Source organism: Grus americana, chromosome 31, assembly GCF_028858705.1.
Source record: "Grus americana isolate bGruAme1 chromosome 31, bGruAme1.mat, whole genome shotgun sequence".
In the NCBI taxonomy this organism is placed as follows: Eukaryota; Metazoa; Chordata; class Aves; order Gruiformes; family Gruidae; genus Grus; species Grus americana.
In genome coordinates, this window is record NC_072882.1 from 256,736 (window position 1) to 281,743 (window position 25,008).

Below are 25,008 nucleotides of genomic sequence, written 5' to 3' on the forward strand. Positions count from 1 at the left end.
GTCCACCCTTGGGAACGAGCTGGGTTGATGGGAGGAAGGTGACCCTGGACCTCAACAGCCCCAGACTCCCTGTTTCGAGCTCCTGCAGGTCACGTCGGCTCCGGGCACCCCTCACTGCTGGGAGGTCTGGGGGCACATGGGGTCAGGCAGTGCCGAGCATCCCGAGCACAGCCCCCCCCACCCCGGCTCCCCGCTGCCCCAAGCACGCCCTCGGGTGCCAACACGCTCATTGTTAAGAGACTGCTGTGCAGGCAGGCTGGGGGGGTTGTTAAGAACCAGGGCTATGCGACACAAGGAGACTTAATCTCCATTATTAACTAGAAAAATTACAAAGGAAGCAAGGCTTTATTTTTAAGCTTCTCTGAAAAGAAGCATGGCATTGAGACAAACAACAAAATACACCATAAATCGATTAATATCCTGAAACCCCATTAAAAGCTCCACCAACGTCCTGGCTCCAACACTGCTTCACCCCAGGCTGGAAGGTGGCTGCCTGGGGGTGCACGCGCTGACGGCGAGCCCTGGCACAGTGCTGGCTCGGCGTCAGCGGCCCACGGCACGGCACGTGGACCACAGAGCTCTGCAAAGCCCAACTCCCCTCTCCTCCCCGGCCCCAAACCTACGTTTGGCTTTAGGGCCGAACGTGCAGCGTTTCGCCAGCTCTCACTGGAGCCACCAACACACCTCTGCTGAGTCAACGGCAGCACGCAAGCAAAATACTAAAATCCCATTTTACGGGGAGACAGTGGCTGTTTATGCCCTGCCCTCACGTCGGCAGGGCAGGCAGCACATCAGCCGTGCTGGCAGCGGGGACGGTGGCAGAAATAGCTCCCGAGCTCCCCGCAGACCACCCTGTGCTTTGCAGCAGGCAAAGTGCCAGGTGAGCACCGAGAAGGGCACCTGCAGCACATCACGTGCCGAGCACTTCGTCCAGGCACGGTCCCATTTTAGACAGCTATTGAGACCAGCAGTCACCTTCATCTAAGACTTCACCAGTGGAGTTTGGCCTAAATAAGCTTAAACTCCCCTTGGAGAGGAGCGTTACATCACACGCAGCTCGCAGGGTCCAGCCTGGTGCTCCGTGGGCCAACACATCCCCAGCCGGCACAGTTCCTGCCCCACCAACACGCTCCCAGCCGGCGAGGGCTGGGTTTCACCCGCGTGAGCTGTCGCTGCCGAGCCACGCTAGCCGTGCTTTTAACCTTAATCCCCAGGCTCTCCAGGGCTGCTCCCACGGGGGCTAAAGCCTCTCAGCAGCACAAGTGGCTGTGGACAAGGGGCACTGCAAACCCCAGGGGAGGGATGCCGGGACCGCCAACACCCGGGGCAGGCAGGGGGTAGTCCCGGTCTTGCCTCCAGCCTGGCAGCTCAATCCCACCCTGGAGCTGCACTGGCACTTCTCCCCCAGCCTCATCTCCCACCATCCCACCGCCATCCCCGCGCCCCAGCCTGAGGGTGGCTTTTCTCAGATGGAGCTTTCTCCAGTTTAGCCTGAGCCCCTTCCATAGGGGCACTGCCCCACGACTCAGCCAGCAGCAAGGAGGGCGAGGGAGGAGGAGCCCATCTCGCTCCGCTGGGCTGGGGCCGAGGGGAGTTTGGCCGAGGGGAGTTTGGCCAAGGGATGGACGGGACCTGCTGACTCTGACCCCGTCTGGTTCTCCCGACCCTGCGCAAGTCCCCGTAGCACGTCCCGGGCAGATACCTTTGCGCAGCCATCCCTCTGTCCTCCAGACTCTGAAACAGCAAATTGCTACTCAAGGAGCAGATGGAGCAGGCTGGGTTCCTCCTCTGCCCTTCCCAAATGCACCAAAGCCTTTGCAGAAGTAAAGCCCAGCAGGAAATCCTCAACGAGCCACCCCGCAGCCCGGCACACTGCTGCTGCCACAGAGATGGGCAGGAGGTTCCCACGGCAGGAGCAGCCCACAAAAGCCCCTGCTAAGAGCACACAACCACCACACCGTGCAGAAAGGTTCCCCAAGCTGCCACAGTGAAAACCTCATCACCCCCTTTCATTTGACCATTCTGTGCGGTGACTAACTCCGGGCTGTTGACACGCGCGTGCCCCTTCTTGCACAAGAGGTGCCTGAAGAACAGAAATCTAACAGGCTCCACATGCCAGATCACTCCCCTGCACACAGGCTGCGTGTCAAGCACATTCCAGTATGTTTCCAGTTAGCCAACTGGCTTGGCACTGGGGCGATGGGCTCCTCCAGGACGGGGGATACAGAGCTCAGGACTCCTGGGCTCCGTCGCAGCCATCAGGGACGTGGGTTTCTCCTCTTTCCCAGCCCCAAGCCAGGGCACCCAGCAGACAATTCCCAGGAGAATTTCTCACCAGATGCTGCTTTACGGCTTTTGTTTTTCACAGAGGGCTGAACAGCAGCGCTATCTGGGCACCGAGTAATTGCAAATTAAGGGTTAATTAAGTAGTATCAATATACGGGCCGAAAGAATGAAGGCACTGAAATAAAGTGCACAGTTCATCAGTCAAAACTGATCTGCCGTGTCCATTATTCCCCTGCAAAGAGCCTGGATCAAACTACTTATCACAAACAGGGCAGGATTAATCTACAAGCTACTTTGTTTGCTTTTGACTGTGTTGGCGCACTAATAAATGAGCCGATTTATTACATGTGACAAGCTTGTGGTACACCCCAAGGAGCTGAATTAGACAGGAATTTTTAACCTCTAAAAACCACTTGGAAAGAAAAAGAAGGAAAGAAGAAAAGCAATTCTTCCTCCTGTAAATGCAGCCTGTAGCTGATTTGGCAACAGCCCAGACGTGGGGGAACGGGAGATGGGAACAGGAGGAGCTGGGAGCAGGACGGTCCCATTGACCCCGCCGGGACAGGCGGCAGCACCAGCAGCCGAGCACCGGCAGACCTGGGGCAGGGAAGGTTCCGTTGGCGACTCCTGGCTGCGCCCGGTGCCGGCACCGCAGGAAGAGGAGAGCAAAAGCTTTGCAGATGACAGGCTCGCTTGAGGCGCGTCCGAACCCAAGCAGGACCACGCCATCGACAGATCCAGCACCGGGCCAGTGCAGCGAGACAGATTTGGGACCTTCTGAACCCTGGGACCAATGAACCGTTTGATGCCGAATTCTCACAAACATCCAGGCGACCGAAGGCCACAGACCCACAGATTCATCTGCAGCAAACGGTTGCGCAGCCGGAGAAACACGCACCGGCAGCTCGGCCATCCTGCTCGCGGGCAAAGCCCCAGGCTGGCCAGGGCACCCAGCCGGGCTCGGAGAGCTCCAGGCACGAGGCCAGCTGGGATGAGCGGCCAGATGATGGCTGTAGTTCAGCCACAGCAAATTAATTTCTCAGAGCCCCTCATCTCCTTTGATTTTCAACTGGATGTCCAAGATTTTTTCCCCCAGGAAAGCTCCATGGAGTGAAAAATCAACTGACTGGGCAAGAACTGGGTGCGAGCCACTCGCACAGGCACGAGCGCAGCACCGAGCGTGGAAAGAGAACTCTTCCTATGCTCAGCTAACACGTAAGCAAAGCCAGCAAATACTTAAAAGGATTCCCCAGGGAGGAAAACCTCGCACATAATAGACGGCATTTCAAGACACTCTGACATGAGTACATTAGTGCAATGTAAATAACCCTGCCGTGCTGCCAGGGCGTGAAAGGGTGCGCCAAGCAGCGTGCAAGAGCCGCATTTGCAGCCTGGGCTTAAAAAAGAGATTAAATAATAGTAATAAAAGTCATTCTCTCCCTGCCAAAAAGATAAGGAGGATGAGAGCCTGCTGGAAGCCCCGGTGCCGAAGTGGCGTGAGAAAAGCTTGCTTGGCAATCCCAGAGATACCCTGCATGTGCCGACAGGTCGAACTCCACTTGTGCAAGCTCAGGCAGGAGCAGGCAGGCAGCAGGCAGCAACCTCCATTCATACCCTGTGCCCACGGGAAAGGCTCAGATGAGTGCAGGCGAGCGCCAGGCCGGATGTGTACCAGCACCGTGCCGCGCGCTGCCCAGCCACCGGTGCGGAGGAGCCAGCAGCAATAGCCGCTGACCCCAACCTCCACGTCTCGGAGGGCGCAGCATCCTTCTGGCTCCCTCCTGGTGCTCCCCAGGCTAACGCCGTCTTGGGGCTTAAAGCGGAAACTTGGGGAAGTCCGAGCATGTACCGAGGGGCACACAGTTAGCGGGGGTCCCGCACCCCCCAGAGAACGAGCCTCCCTCCTCCAGCAGGAGCCCTCGGGGCTCTGAGCAAACCTGGGAGCGTTTTCCTGCCCTGCCCCGCTGCAGAGGGACACCGATGCTTTCCCGTTCCTGCAGGGCGGCAGCGGCTGGAGCAGAGAGGTGCAGCTCTGCCTTCCCCATCCACGGGGGAGGCTCCGCCAGCCCCCACCAGCGCTGCCTTCGCAGTGAAGCAGCAGGAAGAAGTGGATGGGGGAAAAGCATCCGAGGGCTCCGTTTTCCATTCACCTGTCCTTATGGATGGGGGGCGGTGAAGCAGGCGTAGGCACGCACAGCAAGCGGAATACGTCAATCAGGACGGATTTCTTCCAGCCAGGGAAGGGCCTCCGAGTCCTCCCGCAGTAATTTTCCAGGGCTGCTGATTGACTGGAGCCAGACAGCCCATCCCAGCCCCCTCATCCCTCCCACGGAGGGGACAGTTGCATCATTTTGCCTTAAGAAATAAATAACCTCAGTGCCGAACCAGAGACTGCTTTGGAGGAGACCTTTATGCCAAGTGCAGCAGGAAGCAGGAGTCTGGGAAGGATCTCCAGGCCAGAGGATTTTGCTGGTCACTGGTGAGCCGCAGCAGGGATGAACCCAGCTGTGGCCGTCCTGCCATCCCGGCAGCTCGAGGCTGCTTTCCTGACACAGTAAAACAACTTAACGAGGCCGCTCCGGCGAGGTGGCAAGGGCAGCACAGTCTCCCTCCTCAGATGGAGAATCCGGGACACGGGGAGAGGCGGCTCCTTGCTCCAGCCCAGCCAGGGCAGAGCCCTTGGCACAGTGTGGTGCAGCAGGACCAGCACACCCACCGTCCCTGCAGAGCCCCGGGTGCCAGCACGGCTCTGGCTCGCTCCCCCGAGCAGACACACGCCCCAGCCCCTGCGCCCCGTCTAACCCAGCCCGGTTCCCTGTTTGCTTCCGGCCCGAGACCCAACTGCCCCATCTGATGTGGGAGCATCCCTGGCACTGGGGCTGCTGGCACCGCTGTGGCACAGCGGCTCCAACAACCCAGGACAAAACCAGTAAACCCAACACATCATCCGAATCCAAACACATCTGGTGAAAGCAGTGTTGCTTTTCCAGCTGTTCCCCAGGGCTCCCAGAGAGCTCCTTCCTCCCTCCAGCCCAGCCCTCGCTCCAAGCACCCGTTAAATGCCAGGCAGGGGAGGCACAGCCGCTTGAGGAAGGGACGCTGCTGCGGCAGAGCTGACCCCGTGCAGGCACAGCCCCTGCCCAGCACCACGGCTCGCTGCATCCTTGCCTCCAGGACTCTGCTTTCCTCGTGTAAACCAATTTTGATGGAAACAAAAAATAAATCAGTGATACCCCATTCCCAGGAAGCTGTTTTGTTACGATGGATCACGGCCCCAGAGCCAGAGACCCCGGGAGCAACGGCTAGGGAGATAAAGAGAGGACGGACAGATGGACGGACGGCTTGGACACCCTCCCTGAGTGGTACCCACCCCCCGAGGTGCTGTGGACTCCCGGTACTATGGGAGAAACAGGAGCTGAGGTAGAGCAGTTGTGCGACGCCGCCTGTTTGGGACCCTGGAACGACCGTGCAACGAGAGAATGGATGAAACAAAACCAAAGAACATTATTAGGAAGGAAAGGCATACATACATATATCGGGTGATTCATCCGAGCCATCCGGACAATCCTTTTCCCCGTCACAGCGCCAGCCCTTAGATATGCACGTAATCTGATCTTTGCATGCAAACTGTTTAGGGCTACATGTCTTCGGTGCTGGATGAGAAAAGAAATAATGATAATAAACAAGATCAGTTTCTTCCCAAAGACAAGTTATTTAAAAAAAATAAAATTTAAATTAAGGACTAGATTGCTTTTAGTTTGATTTCTTTCTAATGGCTCAGCAAAAGTTTTAGCCTGGCATCAGATCCATCAACCTTGCCCCTAAGGAAAGGAGAAAATTTAAACTGAAGCATTAATTACACTGCGAGAAAACAGGAACCGAGATCCATGATGCGCTAACAGATTTTAAAGATCATTTAACTTGGATGAATTAGCTCCTGGGAGCCAAAGGCGGTTTATTTTCTATGCTAGACAGTAAAAAAGACAAGGAAAAAAATAAGAAAACCCAAATGAGAGCAAATTAAAAAGTAACATTTTTAAATCATAATGACAGCACCAGCAGCAGGACGAGTTCTCAACCATCCTGCGCCCAGGGAACACGCACGTGCACGGCTGGGACGCTGCTCCCGGGGGGGGGTGGCTGACACCAGCACCACCCTCCCCAGAGATGCAGAAATAAAACAAAGTCATAACAAAACCATCAGGAAAATCTGAAGCACAGAACGCAGAACCAGCCTGACCCCCAGGGATGGGAGCGGGGCTGGGAAGAGCCCCGGGGCTTTCGGCCCCCTTTGCCGAAAGGTCACGGTTGGGAGGGAAGGCAGAGACCCTCGGCCATCCCCGGCGCTGCCGGGCCACGCTCTGCAGCCAGCAGACACTGCACCAAGGTCTCTTTGGGCCAATGCACAGCGGCGGGGGCAGCGCCAAACGTGAAAAAAACGCATATGCAGCTGTACACGTAACACGCATGGGGGTACCGGAGCCAGCCGGTGCAAGGGGATGCCAAGGCATGGCCGGCAGCAGAAGTTCAGGTAAGAGCTGCAGTCGGGAAGGGTTGAAACCCAGCAAAGCCGTGCCGGCCGCGAACCCGACCCACCGTGCCGGGGGCTCCCAGGCGAGGGCCATTGCACGGGCACGCGGCACCCGCAGCCCTGCCGGCTCGGGCTATCTTCTTGCCAATCTTTCAGCGTTTCGCTTTCTTCCCAGAGATCCAGCTCTCTGCAGCGAACGCTTCCACGTGAATTGCAGCTTTTGCTCTGAACAGTGAGCCCGAGCCCTTGGGGAGGCAGGAAATCTTGAAAACCCAATGAAACGCAACTGTGAATGTTGGTTAAAAGCAAAGGCAGTCAACACATGCAATTCCCTACATTTATCTTGTGTCATCCCTAGTCTTCTGCTAAATTCCCTGCTCCAAGGATCCACTTAACTTCATGCTCAGCCCACGGAAGGAGGATCTCTGCATCCGCCTCACCGCAGCCGCACCAAGCAGCACCACGGGCAGGAGCCGCTGCCGGTGCTGCGGCTCATTTCACACGTTTCATGACCCAGCTCGCCCTCAGGCTGCCGACGGGCAGAGAAGGTGCCATGATTTCTCTCCAGCTCCTGCCACATGAAGGAAATGCCGCAGCCAGGTCCAGGCAGCTTCTGTCCGGTCTGCAGCAGGGATGCTGCGAGGGAAGAGGATAGGGAAGGTCCGGTCCCCGGTCCAAATCCCAATTCCTAAAGGGTGGGAGGAAACTCTCCCCACTGTGTAACGACACTAATTATTCCTCAGACCCGCAAAGGGCTTTGTCTGATGTCATTTGGTTTGATTGAAGAGTACCACCTCCTACAAACATTGCTTCCCTTCTGACTTTAAAGCATCAGCATTGGCAGCATTGGAGCCGCTGCTTCAAGGGAAAGGCTCGACACCGCGACAGGGAGCTCAGTGCAATCAAGATGGAGACTGGACGTATCAAAATGGATGAAACGTCCCTGGTTATGAGCAAATGCCCCCCACCCCAACACCCCCCTACACCTTCTTTAGGCCAGAGATGACTCTGAGACCAAGCCCGTCCCCTTCCTCTGCAGGACGCAGCAGCGCAGGGCTGGAGCTCGGGGACAGGCGCCTCCTGCAACCAGCTCCGCTCTGAAGCCGGCTCTGCCGCCCCCTCTTCCCAGAGGGGCTCATCTTCCACCTCCATCTCCCAGCCACAAGCGTACCAAATGCAAGATTCATTAAGAAAACCACAGCAAAGAACTGACGCTCCCTTGGACTTCCCGCTCTCCCTCATCCTCCCAGGTCTCCAGCAGCCACAAAGCGACCTACGGCTGCCGCAACTGCCCATCCGACCGCAGACGGCACCCAGGAACCCAGCGGGACAACAGCGGCTGCTGTCGTGTCGTTCCCCCCTCCCTGGCTGAGTTCATCTCCTGGCCTCTTACCTGCCTCCGGCCCCCCCCGGGGAGCGGGCAGACCTACAAGAGGAGGGCAAACCCCCGGCAAGTGGCTCCCAGCCCACTGCCCCATCCCGGCCACGCACAGCTCTGCGGGGCTGCGTCTACACAGGAGGAGAAACCAGAGCCATGATGGGATCTTGTTTTGCACTGGAGACACCGGTCCTGGAGCAGAGATGCTCACCAGCAACATGGAAGATCGGCCCCTCGCTGGAAGCCGCCCTCCCTAAGCACCAGCACCCACACCTTGCAGAGCAGCCCCGTCCCAGGGCTGGCTGCGCGCGGACTGGAGCGGAGCAGGTTCTCCTGCTGCTGGCAGCAGCTCCCCCACACAGGAGCAGAACACGTGGGATTTCTTCCAAGCACTGAAACATCGCTCTGTCGTCATGGCTTTCCTTGAGGACGCACACCCTGCTCACAGCCCCCCTGTCAGAGGGGACGATGCTCCAGCTCCATCCTTCCCCTGGCACGGGAAGACCCCAGGGAGCGGTCTTGCCATTCCTTGCCGCCGCAGGGCACGTTAACCTGCCGAAAAGCTGCACCCAAACCCATCTCCCACCACCGACCACCCGCCCCGCCATTCCCAAACACGAGGACAGCTTGGGCGGCACGAGGCCTCGTGGTTTCTAGAGCGGCTTTTGCACGACAGCCGCCACTGTGGCTCCCCGCAGGGGGAGGGAAGGAGATCGCTTCCCCTTTCAGGAGCCAGCTCGCCAGGCTCCTCGGCAACCCCACACCCTTTCTGTTCTTGCACAGCGTGTTCCCAGCGAGTTAAATGGCCCCAGAGTAAGTGCCGAGATGCCTCAGTGCCAGGTGGACAATTAGAGAAGGTGTCTGTTAATGCATCCTTCACACGGAGCCAATTTCTTTCCGAAAGCCAGGCGGCCGCACCAGCAGAAGCGGCAATGGCAGCGGCGAGCAGAGCTCCAGCTCCGGCTCGGAGAATAAAGGCGCCTTCATGCAGTGCACAATGGCCGGCTCAGAGCGGGGCCAGGACAGCTGCGAGAGCCGTCCGCAGAAAACACGTCCCTCTTTGGCAGTCGGAGGAGAGGTCCCTGCTTAAAAGTAATTCAAAGGGGACAGAGGGGAAAAAATTGTACTAAAAAAATGGGGAAAAAAAATGGCAATTTGGGTGCAAGAAAGGGGATCCTTCTTCTCTGGTCCAGGGTGGGAGCAGACACCCCAGTGGGGGTGCGGAGTGGCAGCGGGGGTTTCCCAGGCGGGACGGGGGCCGAGACACCGGCCATGCCTCCCGCCGTCGCACGGACACGGACACGGGCAGCCGCAGGCTTCGCATTAGAGTGCAGCAGGTTGGGGAGAAGGGCCATTAAAGAAACACAACAAAACACATTTCATTTTTGCCTAAAGCAAGAAATCGACACTTCCATTTAAAGGGACTATTTTGGGAGGCTGGTGAGCGGGAGGTCTTCACCTTGAGCAGAAGCCAAATTACCTTCGGTGCACAGACGAGTACAGCATAAAAACCTAGATAGGCTGGAAGCAAACCACAAAAATATTAAAGAACTCCTTCCCTGAGCAAACCGTACTTTCCTCCTCAGCCCAACTCCTCCTCCCCTCCTCGGGAGGAGGTGGCCGGCCGCGACTTTGCAAAGGAAACAGCGCTGGCCATAAATACGGACTGGAATGAGCGTGATTTGCAAAACAGATGTTCGGGGCGGGGGGGGGGGAAGAAAGCGCGAGAGGGAGGAAAATAAGTCTACTCCACATTCCACCCAGGTCTCCGTCCCCAGCTACCCCCTCCCCTCCATGCCCACACCCCCCATCTTGCACGGCGAGGAGCCTGCCAAAGCACACACCTCCCGCGCTGTGCAAACAGAGCCCGGCTCGCCCTGCACCCGGCGCCAGGGCGTGCGGGGAGGCTGCAAACCCACCCGGCACACGGGCTTGGCCCCGCAGCTCGCCCTGCGCCAGCCAGGATGGACCCGGCAGCCGGGTCCGAGGAGCTGCAGGGAGCTGGCGGTCTGCAGAGCCCCGACCAGGTACCCCGCACCCCCGGGCCAGCCGCAGCAACGCGTGCGGCACACCCGGCCGGATGCTCCCAGCTCCCAACGCTGCACGTGCACGCTTCGCCTCGGCAAAACAAAAATCTGCCAGGCTGTTCTGGAGGGCAAAAGCCGGGCAGGGAAATATCAGATCCCAGAGTGGGGGCACAGCGAAGCCCCAGCGAGCAAAGGTGGCATCTGGCGAGCTCCAGCCCCGGCGAGCCACGGCAAGCTCACCACCACCCCAAGCGTGTTGGCGTGACGGTTGTGCCAGCGCACACCAAGAAGGCCTAACGCATGCCAAGGCACAGGGGAAGCCGCTGCTACGAGCTGCTCTGCTCCCAGTCACCGTTTTGGCCAATTCTGGCCACTTTTGGCCGATTGCCTCTCTCGGAGGAGAGCCTGTCCCGTCAGCCAGCTGAACATCATGGCTTTGTCCCACCGTCCCTCCTCTTCACCGTCCTACCCCGTCAGCTCGGCTCTCAAGACACCGCTTGGCCAGAGCACACCACCCCCCCAAGGCCGCTCTCCCCAGTAACGGCCCAGCCCGTGTCCCCCGCGGGACCCCCGAACCGCCGACACACAGTCCCGGGGCACCAAGATGAAAGATCGCCCAATTAACCAAACGCAAAAATCAGAGTCACCTTAGACTTTCATTTCCCCCCCCCTACATCATCCATCCTTTGTCCTTGAATTTCAGAAAAAAACATGATTTGTTCCTTTTCTGTGCTTCCCGGCCTCTTCAGATTCCCCAGAGTTTCTCTGCAGCCACGGGCAGAGACCAGGGAAGGATGAAGCACGGAGGCACGCGCACCCCTGGCTCTTTCGTGCTGCCTTGGGCCAGAAGCCACGAGGCTGATGCTTAAACCTAAAATCCCCGCAGGGGCGCAGCGCGGTGCAGAAGTTTGTGCAGAATTTGCAAGCTGATGACTAATGTAAATTTGCCGGGTCCTTTGGCTCCAAAAAGCTAGACAGGGCAATAGAGACATTTACAATAACAAAACCCAAAGTTTACAGGCACATTTTGTCAAGGGGAAGGGGAAAGGAAGGCTTATTTGTTTGTTTTGCGTTTAAATACAAGATCTCTAAACAGCTCAAATGCATTTTTGCAATTCTTCCATCCAGCCCCCTCGAACGGGAAGATTCAAACCAGATCCGCTGCTCCATCCCAGCCGCCGCTTCCATGAATGACGTTGCTGTGCGCTCCCGGCCATTCCCGCCGGAGAAGCCGCAGGTATGTGCGGCCGGGCTGGGGGAGGGGCCCATCCAATTGCTAAGTAAATATTGACTTTAAAATACATTTTTTTTCCCCCTTTTCCTTTCAAGTATGCCTGTTGCATCTAAATCATGAGGCATTAACCTTCTTTAAAAAAAAAAAAAAAAAAAAAAAAGACAATTTTGAAAAGCAAAGCCCACCTCTGCTTTGCCAGAGACGTCTGAACGACAGCAAAACGCCGTTCACAGGAAAGGCTCCGGCTGGAAAAGCGCGTCCCAGCCAAGGACGGTCAGAAGGGCTCCTGGGCGGGTTTGCTGCGCCTCACCAGTTTTTAGAGACACCGAGGAGGCAAACTGAAAACAACAAAAACCCCACCAAGGCGACGTGCCGGCAGAACCCCCGACCGTCACTTTGGGCGCTGACCCGGCTCATCCGCAGCGTGCCGGCACCTTCCCTGGCTCTTCGCCCTGACGGGGGGAGACCCTCAAGAACCAGCTGGACGCTCCCGTCCCCCCTGCCCCAGCCCCATCCCAGGGCACGGTGGGGGTCGTCACCCCCCGTGCCAGACCCCGTGGCCGGGAGGGACAGGCAGGACGGGTCCACGTGCTCCGCAAGAGCTGCCCGAGCCGCAGGCAGCCGCTCTCCAGGCCGCGCCGAGCGTTCGAGGAGCCCGTGGCCGCGCTGGGGACGGCCTGGCCCTCCACCCCGCTGTCCCCAGAGGCCGACCGCACACCCAGACGGCCCTTTGCCACACCGGCTGCACGGGGCCGTGCTCTGCGCACCCCCCCATCGCCCCCTGGGCGCTCCCCACGGCAAAGGGCACCCATCCCTCCCCAGGGGCACGGGGGATGCCAGGGCAAAGACCAGGAGCAACTGGGTTCCTGCACTGGGCACCCCAGAGTGCGCCAAGGAGGCGACCCCAGCACCCCCATGTCCCCCCCGCTCCCAGGACAACCCCAGCTCCGGGCAGCAGGGTCCCCGCGGCCGGGGCAGGGAGAGGCGACACCACCCAAGGGTGCGAGGGAGAAGCCCCAGCAGAGCCGCAGCACCCCAGGGTCTGTCTCTGGCACCCACCCAGCGCAGCCCCCCGACACCCCCACCACGTGCACCAGGAGGGGATTTCCAGCAGCCGCAGGAGCTGCCATCGCTGCCTGCCCACCCCAGACAAAGGAGGGGAGGGATGGATGGGAGAACGTGCCGCTAAGGGAGGACGGAAGATGGAGGCTGCCCGAGAGCATCCATCCCCGGCGGGGAGGGGGAAGGGGAATAAAATCATATTGTGGCTCCCAAGGGTTGCTTTCATCCCCGGCAGCACCGCGGTCACCTGACTTCAAACAGATCCGGGGGGAGACAATTTAAATGCGAACACGCATCAGGAAATCTGGACGCGCTGGGAGGAATGTGCTCCCCCTGCCTGCCCAGCCCCTTCCCCTCCCGCTCCCCGGGCTCTGGCAGCTCCACCGCCTTCCGATGAAATGCATTTAAAGAAAAAATAATAATGGGAAAAAAAATAATTTGCATTTTAAACCAAATTCAGAAGCTGCAAGATCTGTGCTGGAGTGCAATCCCCCTCGTCCCCCTCCCGCCTCCGGCCCTACAGAGAGGTCCGCAGAAGAATGAGCTCAAAAATGGCAGGAGATGGAACCAGATGAAACGAATCCACAGCATTTTCAGAACTGGGAGAAAAAAAAAAAAAGAAAAAAAAAGAAAAAAAGAGCTTGATCATACAAAACGTGGTGGGGAGGGGAAGAAGGGGCAGGCTCCAGCCACGCAGCGGAGGGTGTTTCAAGGAAGAATCATGCTTTTTTGATTTCTTTCTCTTTTTGCAGCTTATCTGCAATTTAAATGAAAAAAAGGAAAAGAAAAAAAAAAGAAAAAAAGCATTTGCAGCCAAGAGAAAGGGGCTTAAGTCCTCTGGGTGCAGTTGGATGGGCTGCAGCCGTCCCTGGCCAGCAGCCATCCCTGCCGGGGGATGCCCCGCTCCCCCCTCACCCAGGGCTGGCCCTTCTCCTGCCCCAGGCAAGGGATGGGGAGGGGGCAGCGGCCGGGCAGGAGACCCTGCCAGCCAGGGGGGCTGGTGCAGAGGCCTCCCCACCTCCTCTACCTGCTCAGAAGGTTTTATTCCCTTTATTTATTCTAGCAATAAGAAGTGGGATGTTTATACCCTCAGCAGTTGGGAACCCAAACAGAATATAGTGTTCTGCACTGGAGGCAGTTATTTATGGCTTGTGGCTAAAGCTGATAACGCTCCCTCCAGAGACCTGCCTGCATTGTGCAATAAAGCAATTGCACATTATAGATTAATAGGCATTTCATCTGGACAGCTGAATCAGGGGGCAGGACGCTGCCAGAGCTCAGCGGCAGAGCCCGGGGCCGAATGCAGCCCACGGGGGCTTTGCCAGGGCAGAAGGGTGCTACGGTTCCTCCTGCCCAGGACGGGCATCAGCTCGCCAAGGCTTTCAAAGCGCTGGAGCCAAGCCAAAACCATTGGCCTTAATTCATTAGTCAACTCAATTTCGCTGGCTTCGCAAATAAGGACTTTGTCTGAGATGGGGAAACGGAGCAGAGCAGCTATTGTGCCCCGGGAGCGGGCAGAAAGGGCCCTTTGAGAGGACACTCTGCCGGAATAAAAGTCACTTTTATCCCAGAATAATTAGCGTGCTCTGAGTACACTAATTATTCCGGCATAAAGGGACTTTTATTCCCGAGCAGCTCATCCACACAGGGAGCTGCTCTGGATTCTGGTCCACCTGCCCATGTGAACGCAGCCCCTGCACCAGGGACGACCCAGCCAGCCCCAGCTCGCAGGGACCGAGGGGGACAAGGACCTGGAGACCCATCCCTGTCTCCAGCCACCAGGTCCCCTCCTGGGGTCCTCTGTGGACCCACGCACTGTGGGGAGCATCTCCTGGCTCTGGGGAGGACGAGGTCTCAGAGCCACCGCACCACCCGTTGCACAGCACAATCTCCAGCTATTTCAAGGTCTCCCCAGGAGAAAACAATCCCCGGCAGCACCGTGGCCCCTCCCTGCTCCTGCCAGAGCTCCCTGCCCACACAGGGCTTTTGGCCGTCACCCGCTCCCACCCTGGTCCCCAAAAGCAAACCCAACCGGCCCGCAAGGTCAAACCCCCAACAAAGCGCTGCCTCCCAGCCGCAGTGGGGAAGAGCCTGCCCACCGGCAGACACCACACCTGCACCGGCACTGTCCAGGTACAGGCCACGCGGCAGCTTCCATGGCAAGCACGTGCTTGCCGCCAAGGCGGTGGAGCAGGTTTGGGGTCTCCTTGACAGCGCACTCTGGGGAGGCACGTCCTGCAGCATCTCAGCATCCTCAGACGGCTGCACAGCCCTGCGGCTCGGGGGGTCCACGCTGGAGCTCGTCCTCGCTCTACTCCACCGGCTGCCACGCCAGCCTGGCACCGTCCCTTCTGCCGCAGCTCCAGCCCGGACGCTGGCACCAGGCAGGTGACCAAGCCCCCACACCAAGAGGTCTGCAGAGCCCGGCGGTGCCCACGACCCGCAGCCACCACCCAAATGGTGAGCTCTGAACCAGAGCACGGGGGGAATCCAACAACAGCAGAGCAAACCCAAAGCCACGTGCAGGACTCTCCGCACAACACCCGGGCTTGTCACTGCTGCTGCCTGCATCAGCCGTGCCCATCACAGAACGTCCCCGCGCGTGCCGGGCCAAGGGACCGGGGCAGGTTTGCTCGGCGGTGCTGCGCTCCCAGACACCCGCTCGGCCGTATTGTAAGAGGTACGGGGGAATAAAATCCTCGGCACGGTGAAACATCCCGTCTGTTTATAACTGGCACAAATGACTAAAGAGGAATCCGGTACAGTTATGTCTGCTCTGATACTGTGTCCCCAGACACTACCCTACCCCTTGGCACCTCCACCAGCGCGGCTCGGCTACGACAGCAATGAACTGCTTGCCCGCGGCAGCCCAGATGCTCCAAGGTGGTTCCTGCAGGTCAGGGATCCTGGTTTGCCTGTTTTTACCTTTTGCAAGGTGCAGAAAAAGAAGCTTTAAGATTTTACGCAGCCAAAAGGGCACAGGGCTGTGCTGGGCGGGTTTTGAGGGACGATGGCATCAGAGCAGCTGCGGAGGAGAAGACCAAGCTGGTGAGTAAGCGCAGCACTAGGCTCCAAATCCGCTCTTCCGCAGGTAAAACACGCTCTGGGCCGCGAGAGGAGATGCTGAGCGAACCCATCTGGAAGGGCAGGCGGCAGCTGGAGCTGCGGTGGGAAGCAGGGCCACGGCGTGGGCACCGACCCAGGGATGCTGAGCCGGATCGGGGCCGCTGGTCTTGCCAGGAGCAGCCCCCAAGAGCAGGCAGGGGACACGTCCCACGGCTCAGATGAGGCCAAGGGCCCACAGACATTCCAGCTGTTGTTTTCAGGACTGAGGGTGGAAATTTCCCTCCTTAGAAATAACCTGGGAACGGCGGGTCCCCACTCAGGGGCAAAGGCAGCGGCCAGCCCCGGGGCAGAGGCGCAGGCACGGCCTGACTCTCTGCACGGCATTTGGCCCCGGTGCCCCGCAGCATTCACCCGGACCGCTGGGAAGGCAGCTGCCGCGGGAAGTATTAAACCCAAGTGCTTCCTTTTCCAAACAATAAAAAGGCACCACGACATCCGTGGCACTGAGCGCCGGAGGAAACCCTTCACAGCCCTCTCCCAGCTCCCCTCCCCGAGCCGGCTGCCCGGCGGGACGGGGCCCCGCACCGAGCTGACCCGTGCGCCTGAGGGAGGACAGGGCGGCCACAAGTGCCCAGTGCTTCGGGATCCCGCTGTCCTCCCGGTCAGAGCCACCCTCAAGTATCGTCCTTCCCCTGGAGCCGCTCTCCCAGCTGCAAACTGAGCCAGGTACGGCCAAGGGGCATCGACACCGGCAGCTGGGCACGGGCAACACGCTCGTCCCCAAAAGAGGCTGCTCCGAGCGGGTGGGCACGCGGAGGCAGCCCCACCATGGGCAAGGCGGTCTGGTGCCTGCAGAACAGAGAGGAGCAGGGCGGGCAGGGGAGCGTACTGCTGCTCCCCGGTGTCGCAGCGTCACACTCGCGGCACAAGCGTTTGCATTCCTGTGCAATCCTTTAGGCCACGGTATTCAAATTCTGAGCACAGCACGCATTGAAAAATCACCAGGCGCGTCCGCAGGGTGCCAGCGCGTGCCGCTGCGGCATCGGGGGGCTCTGCCCCCCCAGGGTGCAGGAAAGCAGAGGGAGTGGACACCGGGAGGGACTCAGCCCCAAAGAGCCTGACGCAGTGGCACGAGGTGCCGGCACTCCGGCGCAGCCCATCTCACCAGCGGCACGAGCAGCAGAGATGCTCAACTGTTCATCAGCTACAATGAACCGCTGTGTGAATCCGGGACCCAGCAAGCACTCGGTCCCTGCGCTCAGTCGGCTGCAGCAGCGCCTACAAACAAAGAGCTGCACCATATTAACTAAATGGACTAGATTGATGCGTTTCAAAGCTCTCAGCAGATTAAAATAACAATTTGCCTGACAGCCCACAGCAAACAAAACCCAGCCGCCCCCAGCAAGGCTGGGGCAGGGGAGCAGCAGCATGATGGCTCAGAAAGCCTTCGTCCTCCCCAGCTGAAATCCTCCTCCTCAGATCGGTCGCCAAGGGACAGACACCAAAGCCCCAAGTCCAGCAGCAAGCCTAAAAGCAGCAATTACTTCCCTCGCCCCCCCATGCCAGCAGCCCCTGTGATTTACCAAATGAACCACACGCCTGTGGTTCGCCGCACCCTTCACCTGCCCATCGCGGGTTCATGCGCCAGGATGTGACCATCAACACCCGCCCATCCTTGCCACGGTCTCATTTGGAGAAACGGCATCTTGCAAGAGGCTAATTAGTCCTCTCAATTAAACATGCAACTTCCAACTCAATTAGACTCCCTCCCAGCCATTCGCAATTCCCACTGATGCCTCAGTCCACACGTTTTGGACATTACAGAACCGCTCTCACCTTCCCTGCAGGCTGCCGCTTCCCGGAGCCGAGGCCGCTGTTCCCGTCCCCCTCCTTGGTGGCACCACGAGCACGGTCCCACCAGAGAAGCTCTGAGCTGCCAGCAAGGTCATTACCCAATATTTCAGTTGCCAACCCCACAAGCCCTTCGCTTCGAGCAGTGCTGGGACCGTCTCTGATCCTGCAAAGCATCTGCATGATTGCAGCTCTAGTCTGCTCCGTTCCCCTGGCTAAGAAAGGACATTGTGAGTCTATATTTAGCCCTAGAAATGGCTGGACTGCATTGGGGAAAGCAACCTCGCACAGCAGAATAACATCCAGCAAAACAGTCCTCATGGCCCACCCAGTACTTTTCCTTCTTAAAATAAGAGGCACAGAGTGAAGAAAACAAGAAGTTCGAGCTGAATCAGAAAATGCTGAAAATATTTGCTGCTGCTGCTTGCCGCTGGCAGGTCAGCCTGCCAAGGTACATTAAATGGAAGTGACTGAAAAGTTAAGTCAACAGCAAAACCTGGTCTGTAAATAGCTTGAGTCGGCCTTGCACTGCCTTGCAAACTCCAAAGGAGAGGAAAATGCATCCCCTCGACAGCAAGCTGCAGCACGGATGGAGCCGACAGGCCGTTTGGGAGAGCCGGTGGAAGACGGCACCGGACGCAAAACCTCCCTGGGCGCTCGGCACACGCCGCCTCCGGCCCAGGTGCCACTGGATGCCCACGGGGTCCCACACAGGGCACAGCAGGCATGCTCCACGCCCCCCGAGACGGGGCCACCCCCCCGTGCGCACAGCACTCAGTCCAGCATCGACAGCACCGGCTGCTCCCCCGGTGCAAAATAGGGCTTGGTGGCCACCGCCAGCTCTCGTCTGCATGGCCATGATGCAAAGGGGGCCCAGAAACGCACCCCCCTCCCCGGGGAACAGCGGCTGCTTCCCGCAGAGGACCCAGCAGGATCCCAGGGAGCAGCACACCCGCAGCAATGGCAGAGGGGGACAGGCTGCCGGAGGGACCCCAGCCCGCGACTCCCAGTTGAGGGTCAAGCATCCCGCACGGAGAGGGCCATCCACAGGAATGCGGCCAGAAACACTCTCTGGGAGGTGACAGAGATAAAATTCAGTCCAAGCACAAGGAGAGTCTTGTCTGCCTGGCAAAGCCGGGACCACAGGAAGGAAACGGGCAGACGCATCCACCGCTCATCGGCTGAGTCAGCCATGAACCGCCGCAACCGTGAGCCGGCACCATCTCCAAGGAGCCCATTTCCCAATCCTGGGACTGCTAGATTCATCCCGGGCATTTCAGCCAAGTCCTGTGACCTGTTGGGATGAGCTGGGAGCAGAAGGACTTTGTGCTCGGCCAAGGTGCTGTAAGCAGGCAGGCGGCTCTCGGAGAGGCGCAGCCCCCGAGCAGGGCTGTGGGTCAGCCAGAGGGTCTCAGGGGCACAGAGCAAGGATTTATCTGTGGGGCTGGCACAAAGAAGGTGCTTGACACAGATCTGGGAACTGAAATAATTTCAACAGCTGTAAGAGGAACCTCCTGTCCCACAGCAAAGCCACGGTCTCACCCTCTGGTTACCACCGCGCTAATCGTGCTGAGTCAGCAGGGCTGCGGCACAGCCTGTCCCACCCTGGCGCTCAACGGCTCCCGAGGGCCCAGCCCTGACCGCACGACCCCGGGCTGTCCCGTGGTTTTGGGAAGCACCCCCGCGCACCCCCTTCCCAGGACAAAGGGCACTTGCAGAGGCACGTGCTCCCTGCACCGTTTTGGAGAGGCTCCTCGGGGTCCCTGCTGAAAGGCCATCCACGAGGAGCATCCCAAAGGCACAGCCAAAATCCCAGAAAGCCGTGGGCAGCCACAGGCGTGGGCTCAGCTCCTCCTGCCTCCCAGGGCATCGGTGCCACACGGGGTAGCAAAACCCCCAGCTGCAGGCACCCGTCCCTGGGGGAAAGCATCCGGAGTGGGGACAGCCCCACTCCCGACAGAGCTTCCCCAGCACTCGCGAGATAGTGGCGAGACCTCCGCAGCAGGATCCACCTGATGGCGAGAGCGGCTCGCTCCTCTCCGCCACCGGCTGCTCGCACTGACGCTGCACAGGAACGAGCCGTGCAATAACCCACTGGCAGAAGCGCGGCACCAGGCAGCCCACGGCACACACGAGCGCTGCTCCACAGCCCCCCCGCACGCCCAACTTCCCCACCCAGCCACCGCGGTCACCTCTATGAATGGTAACGATACTGCCGGTTTCTGCCCAAAGGGCTCCTCGCCCTGCCCCATCCTCAATCACCCTCCGCAATCTCAGCCCACAACCGCAGCAAACACCAGGACGTAGCCAGCGCGCTACCACAGCCCTCGAGCGGCAGCCGGGACCCCCGCGCCCTCCCAGAGCAGGAAGGAGAGGGGCTGAGCTCAACCAGCTCTTGGGCCTTTCGCAAATACCCTCACCCCAGACAGCGGGAGGACGGGTTTTGGGGCCAACCCTCCTGCCTCGAAGCTGCTCATGTCACCAGCCTGTCCCCTCCAGCGGACTCGAGGGCTGTGTTTCTGGGGACCCCACCTAGCAGCTGTTTTACGCAGCTTTTCCTTTCACTTGTCTCGGCTTTTCCGCTCTGATCCTGCTGTTTCTGCGAGGAGACGGGGATGCTGCGTGCAGCAGAGCAGAGTCTGCACCGGCCAGCATACCAGGCGGGCAACCGGCCCTGCCCCACCGTGGACCCAGCCACACCAGGCAGCCCTGGATCAAGCACGGGCTGGTGGCAAAGAGGAACCAATTAACGCCAAAGCAGAGTCAGCTCCTCCAGAAGAGGAGGGTCCAGGGGTCAGGACTTTTGAGGAACAGGGAGGAGCGGGGCAGTTTTGCTCCCCATCAGCCCAACTGGTACTCGACACTGGAAGAAAAGCCTCACCAGCTGGAGAGCTTCAACAGCCCCCGCTCCTTCCCGGTCTGCAGGCTGCCACAGAGCACATGGAAACAGCACGGAGAGAAGACAAGGGGCGAGCGGTGGGGCTGAGACACCAAAGACGAGGGGGACGCCACAGCTGTTCCCACCTCCGCACCACCCACACTACCTCGAAACAGCTTTGGAAGCGGTGAGAAGGCAACGCCTCGGTTTCACCCCAAAACAGGCAGTGCTGCCAGGCTCTGCCAGGGATGCTCCATCGCTGTCCCATCTTCTTGACGTCAGTGCACGTCACCAGACAGGATGCACGTGGGATGGGAGCCGGAGCCCAGTCCTCTCCTCCAGAGACCACAGCGGCACCCCCCAGCACAGCACCTCCCGTGCAGGGGCAGAGCCCCACGGGGCTCCAGGAACCCCCAGTTCTGCAGAACGGAGGATCTCGCTGGGACGCTGCACGCGGGGATGCCAGGCACCCTCCCCTCCCCGCCGTGGCACGGAGGAGCCCCCAGCCGGTCCCCATGGGCAGTCCCAGTCCCTGTGGCAGCCCCTCCGGCAGCTCCTGCCTTCTCCTCCCAGCAGCCCCCAAACACTCCTCTCTTCACCTCTGCTGAACCCAACGTGGCTCTGGGCATGTCCACGCGTGCCCTGGGAAACAGCGCGCACGCACACGCATTTCCCTCACGCACACGAGCCACACCGGACCACCAAGGTGGCAAGAGGGAAGCGCTGCACCAAAACACCGCAGCCACCCTTAACCACAGGTATTTCCAAAACAGTAGTGGGGCAATCCCTGCCTGCCCTCGCTCCACTCCCGAGGGCTGCCCAGCTATGCCCATGAAGGCAGTGGGACTCAGGGAAGCTCCACGCCACCCTAGCAAGCGGCAGAGGAGCTCAGGCACACAGGAGCCGCACCGGTGCCCTTTGTCCCCCTGGAAGAGCTTCACCCCCCTCTCTGCCCCACCAGCTGGACTTTGCGTCCCCCTTCTCCTGCAGCCAACGCCAGGAACAAACGAACAGCTTCCAGAGCTGCAAACCGAAGCAGTGGGTATGGGAAGTTGGGTCTTTGGACAAAGATGGGGACGCTGCACCCCACTCCCAGTGGCACCCAGGCAGCACCAGCTCCACCAGCAGGAGACCTGCGGTCAGGGAAACCAGAGCCTGGCCAGGACTGCTGGGGCCAAGGCACTAGCTCAGGTGCCACCAAGATGCCACCTTCTGCTTCCCAGCCAGCCCTGCCGGAGCGGGGGGCTTTGAGACCACCCTCCGCATCCTTCCACCCACAGACCCCCACAGCTCCTTCCACAGCTCTCCAGAGGACCCCTCCTCGCCCTCCTGGGCTGCCCAAGGCTCCATGGGGCCAGAAAGGCACCTCGCCCCCAACACCACCCCCAAGGGGAGCCCCTCAGGAGGGGAGCGTGCGGCTGGAAGGGGGGGGTGTCCCTGCGCTGGCTTTTGCCCCACTCCAGCTCATCGGGGTGGAGAAGAGGATGGAGGAACTTCCCTCCAGCACATCACCGTTCTGCAGCCTTGTTTCCAAAGGCAACGCAGCTTATGCAATGAGTGATGCCTGTCCCTCCCACCCCCACAAACTTCTGGATCCGCCGGCTGCTCTGAGCCACCATCGAGCGGGGACGATGCCTCCGAGCCCCGGGGTCCCTGGGAGCGGGGTGGGAGCCGGTGACAACGGTGGGCTCAGCTGTTAACCGTCACCTGCACTGCTGAGCCCACCAAGTCGGTGCCAGGGGGTCAATCCACCCTGCGCTAACGGCCACGCGGGTGTCAGCTGAGCAGGGGTGGCTGCAGGGTGCCACAAGCTGCTTTTGCTCCTGCCACCTCCCTTCAAGGGACACTAATTAAGCGCCTGGACCTCCAGCGGGGCGAGGAGGGGCTGGAGGGATGGAAACCACAGGCTCCAGCCTCCTGCAGCCCCAGACGCTAATCTGGGGCAGGGATCTGGCATTTGCCCCAACCTCCTCCTCCATCCCTCTGACCCGGTGATGGGTCAGGCGCTGCCACGACACCAAACGCCAGCAGCTTCTCCCGGTTCACTCCAAGGTGGGTGAAGAACGGGGCCAGAAAAGCCTTCCTAAAAAAACTCTCACCAGTTAATTGCTACAGTCTCCCGCCTTTGCCAGGCCGTTCCCATCTGGACAGAGGGAATCCATAAGAGGAAAGCTGAGAGAGCCAACTCAGAACCCCCATCTCTCTGCTTTTAAAGGGAAAAACAGCCTCCTGCCCCGCGCATTCAGGCGTTGCAAGGAACTTCTCCACGGCCGGTTCCCGGCTCGTTCGGCTGCCAGCTCCTAAACACACGCTGCCAAGAGCAGCCCCTTGTACATTGAAAAGCCCGGCCATTGAGCTGACGAGCTCGCTAAAGTATTTACTGAATAGATCAATAATAGCAGGGAATGAGACGTGCGCAGCTTGGAAAAAAGCGGCTGGCGGGGAGGCTGGACGGACAGCCGGACGGACAGACAGCCCCATCGCTGGGTAAACATTTTCCCAGTGCCACCAGACTGGCCGTGGCCAAACTCCGCAGCCCGGGCTGTCGCGGCCCCAGTTATGCAAGAGCAGGAGCGTGGGGCAAGGCCGGGCTGTCACTGGCGCACCCGGGGAGCGGGGGTACCCCGGCCCCCAGGGACACCCCCCCCCCCCGCACAGGCTCCCGCAGCGGCACTGAGCTCCAACTTTCCTGCCTGGCTGCGGGGACAACTTCGGATTCCAGGGGAAAACGGGATGACGGGCGGGCTGAAAGTCACCAGAAACTGGCACAGAGGCAGAAAACGGGGAGAGCGAGCGGCCACCCGCGGCTGCGGGGGAAGACGGATGGGGCGGGGGGGGACGATGGGGCGGGGGGGGTGGTCGCATCTCTCCACTGCGGCGCGGCGGAGGGGCGCGGGGAAGGGCGGCCGGCGGGGAAGGACGCGCCGCCCGAGCCCGCTCCCGGTGCCCCCTCGGCGTCGTCGTTCCCCCCCCCCCGCGGCGGGGCCGGGCTGCGCCCGCTCTGCTTTGTCACGGCGGCGCTGCCCGCCGCGGCGGGGGACGCGCGGCGCCTCCCGCCCCCTCCCCGGCCCGGCCGAACGCTGCGGCCCCGCCGGAGCCCGGCTGCTCCCGGCCCCGCGCCCCCGACAGCGGCCGCGGGGCCGCGCAGCTGCGGCGCTCCCCCCCGCCGGCTACCCCCGCCGCCCGCTCCGCTCCTCCGCGGGGGACCGGCCCCCGCCGCCCCCGCCCCGCGCGGCCCCGGACTCACCTTCGAGAGCACGGGCGGCGGGCGCGGCCAGCAGGGCCAGCAGGCACCCGGCGAGGGGCAGCAGCGGCCCCATGCCGGCGGCTCGGCGGCGGCAGCGGCGGCGGCGGCTCCTCACGCCGTGCTGCCCGCGGGGCGGCGCGTCCCGGGCCCGCGCACCGACATCCGCGGAGGGAGGGAGGGAGGGGGCGCGGGCGGGGGCGGGACGGGGCGGGCGGACCCTCCGGGCTGGGCGGCGGCGGCGGCGCCGGGGGCGGCGGGGCGGGGGCGGGGGGCTGCGCGCGCCGCCGCCGCGGCGGAGGGATGGATGGAGCGCGCGCCGCCGCCCGCCTGACGTCACCGGGCTCGAGCCGCCGCCGCCGCCGCGCGCGCGGGGAGGGGAGGGGGGAGAAGGGGAGAGGAGAGAGGGGCGCCCGCGCGGGGGCGGGGGGGGGGTCCTACGCGGCGGCCGCGCGGCGCGCATGCGCGTGCGATGGCGGGGCTGCGCCCCCCGGCCGGGCGCCGGGGCGGGCAGGGGCAGGGGCAGGTACGGGCAGGGGCGGGGGCAGGCCAGGCCCGCGGGTGGCCGTGGCGGGGTCTGCCGCCTGCGGCACCGCGGGTCCCGCGCCCACGCGTGGTGCTGGGGACGCGTCCTGCGGCACCGTGGTGCCCGGCGGTGACACCCCCCCCCAAGCTCGGGGCTGCCGGCGGTGGCCGTGCTCCGCGGGGGCCCTGCTCCCCTCGGCCGGGGTGGAGACGCCGCTGGGGATCAAACACGGGACGGAAAATAAACGGGACGGGAGAGCTGGGCGGCGGAGCCGGGCGTGGGGCGCTGCCGGGCGTGGGGCCGGGGCCGAGCCAGCAGCCCCGTTTCGCCTGCGCCCGTCGGTTCCCCAGAGACCCCGTGGGGAGCGGGACAACCCCCGGGCGAACGCCTGGGCGGCACCCAGGGGTCCTTCTGCAGCGGCCCAGAGCAGTGGGACCCTCCCCGCGGCCCGGACCCCCCTGCGGGACGGAGCAGAGCTGAGTGCCGGGGGGAGCAGCCCTCCCGACAGCAGGGTCCCATTGTCCGCAGGGCTCAGCCGCGGGGCTGCGTTTCGCTTGCCCAACTTGGGCTCAGCTGGTCGCCCATGCCGGCCACCAGCTCCCGGAGATGGGCCAGAGGCACCCGGCTCTGCCCCGCGAGCCTGCCACGGGGTTTCGGCAGAGCCAGCCGGTGGCTCCATCCCAAAAAAACACCTCAGTTCCCTCATCTCGCCAAAACGTCATTTTCTCTGCAGGGAACGTCTCCTCCTGCCTCGGATGTTTGGTAATGAGTCTCCATCACCGTCATCTGCATTTTGGCTGGTCGGGACTGGGGCCACGCTGCCAATAATTGCGACATTTTAAAAGGTCCCAGGATCCAGCAGGCCGCAGGGCCCCAGACACGACCGGAGCTGCAGGGGGGCTGCCAGCCGGGTGGGGGTCTGGCA

General features: G+C 61.1%; 1 protein-coding gene across 5 annotated transcripts in view; it reads right to left on the reverse strand.

Annotated features, from left to right (window-relative positions):
* Positions 1-25,008, reverse strand: part of LRP1 (LDL receptor related protein 1) — a 183,774-nt gene that overhangs the window by 65,787 nt on the left and 92,979 nt on the right. For 3 of the 5 annotated variants that reach the window (XM_054807284.1, XM_054807283.1, XM_054807282.1), the window contains exons 1-2: positions 23,561-23,788; positions 5,817-5,939 (exon numbers count right to left, since the gene is read on the reverse strand). In XM_054807284.1, the coding sequence (XP_054663259.1) occupies positions 5,817-5,939; positions 23,561-23,633 (196 nt within the window). In that variant the 5' untranslated portion in view covers positions 23,634-23,788. Of the gene's footprint in view, positions 1-5,816; positions 5,940-23,560; positions 23,789-25,008 lie in introns of those variants that run through there. The other 2 variants (XM_054807279.1, XM_054807285.1) reach the window with 2 other exon arrangements.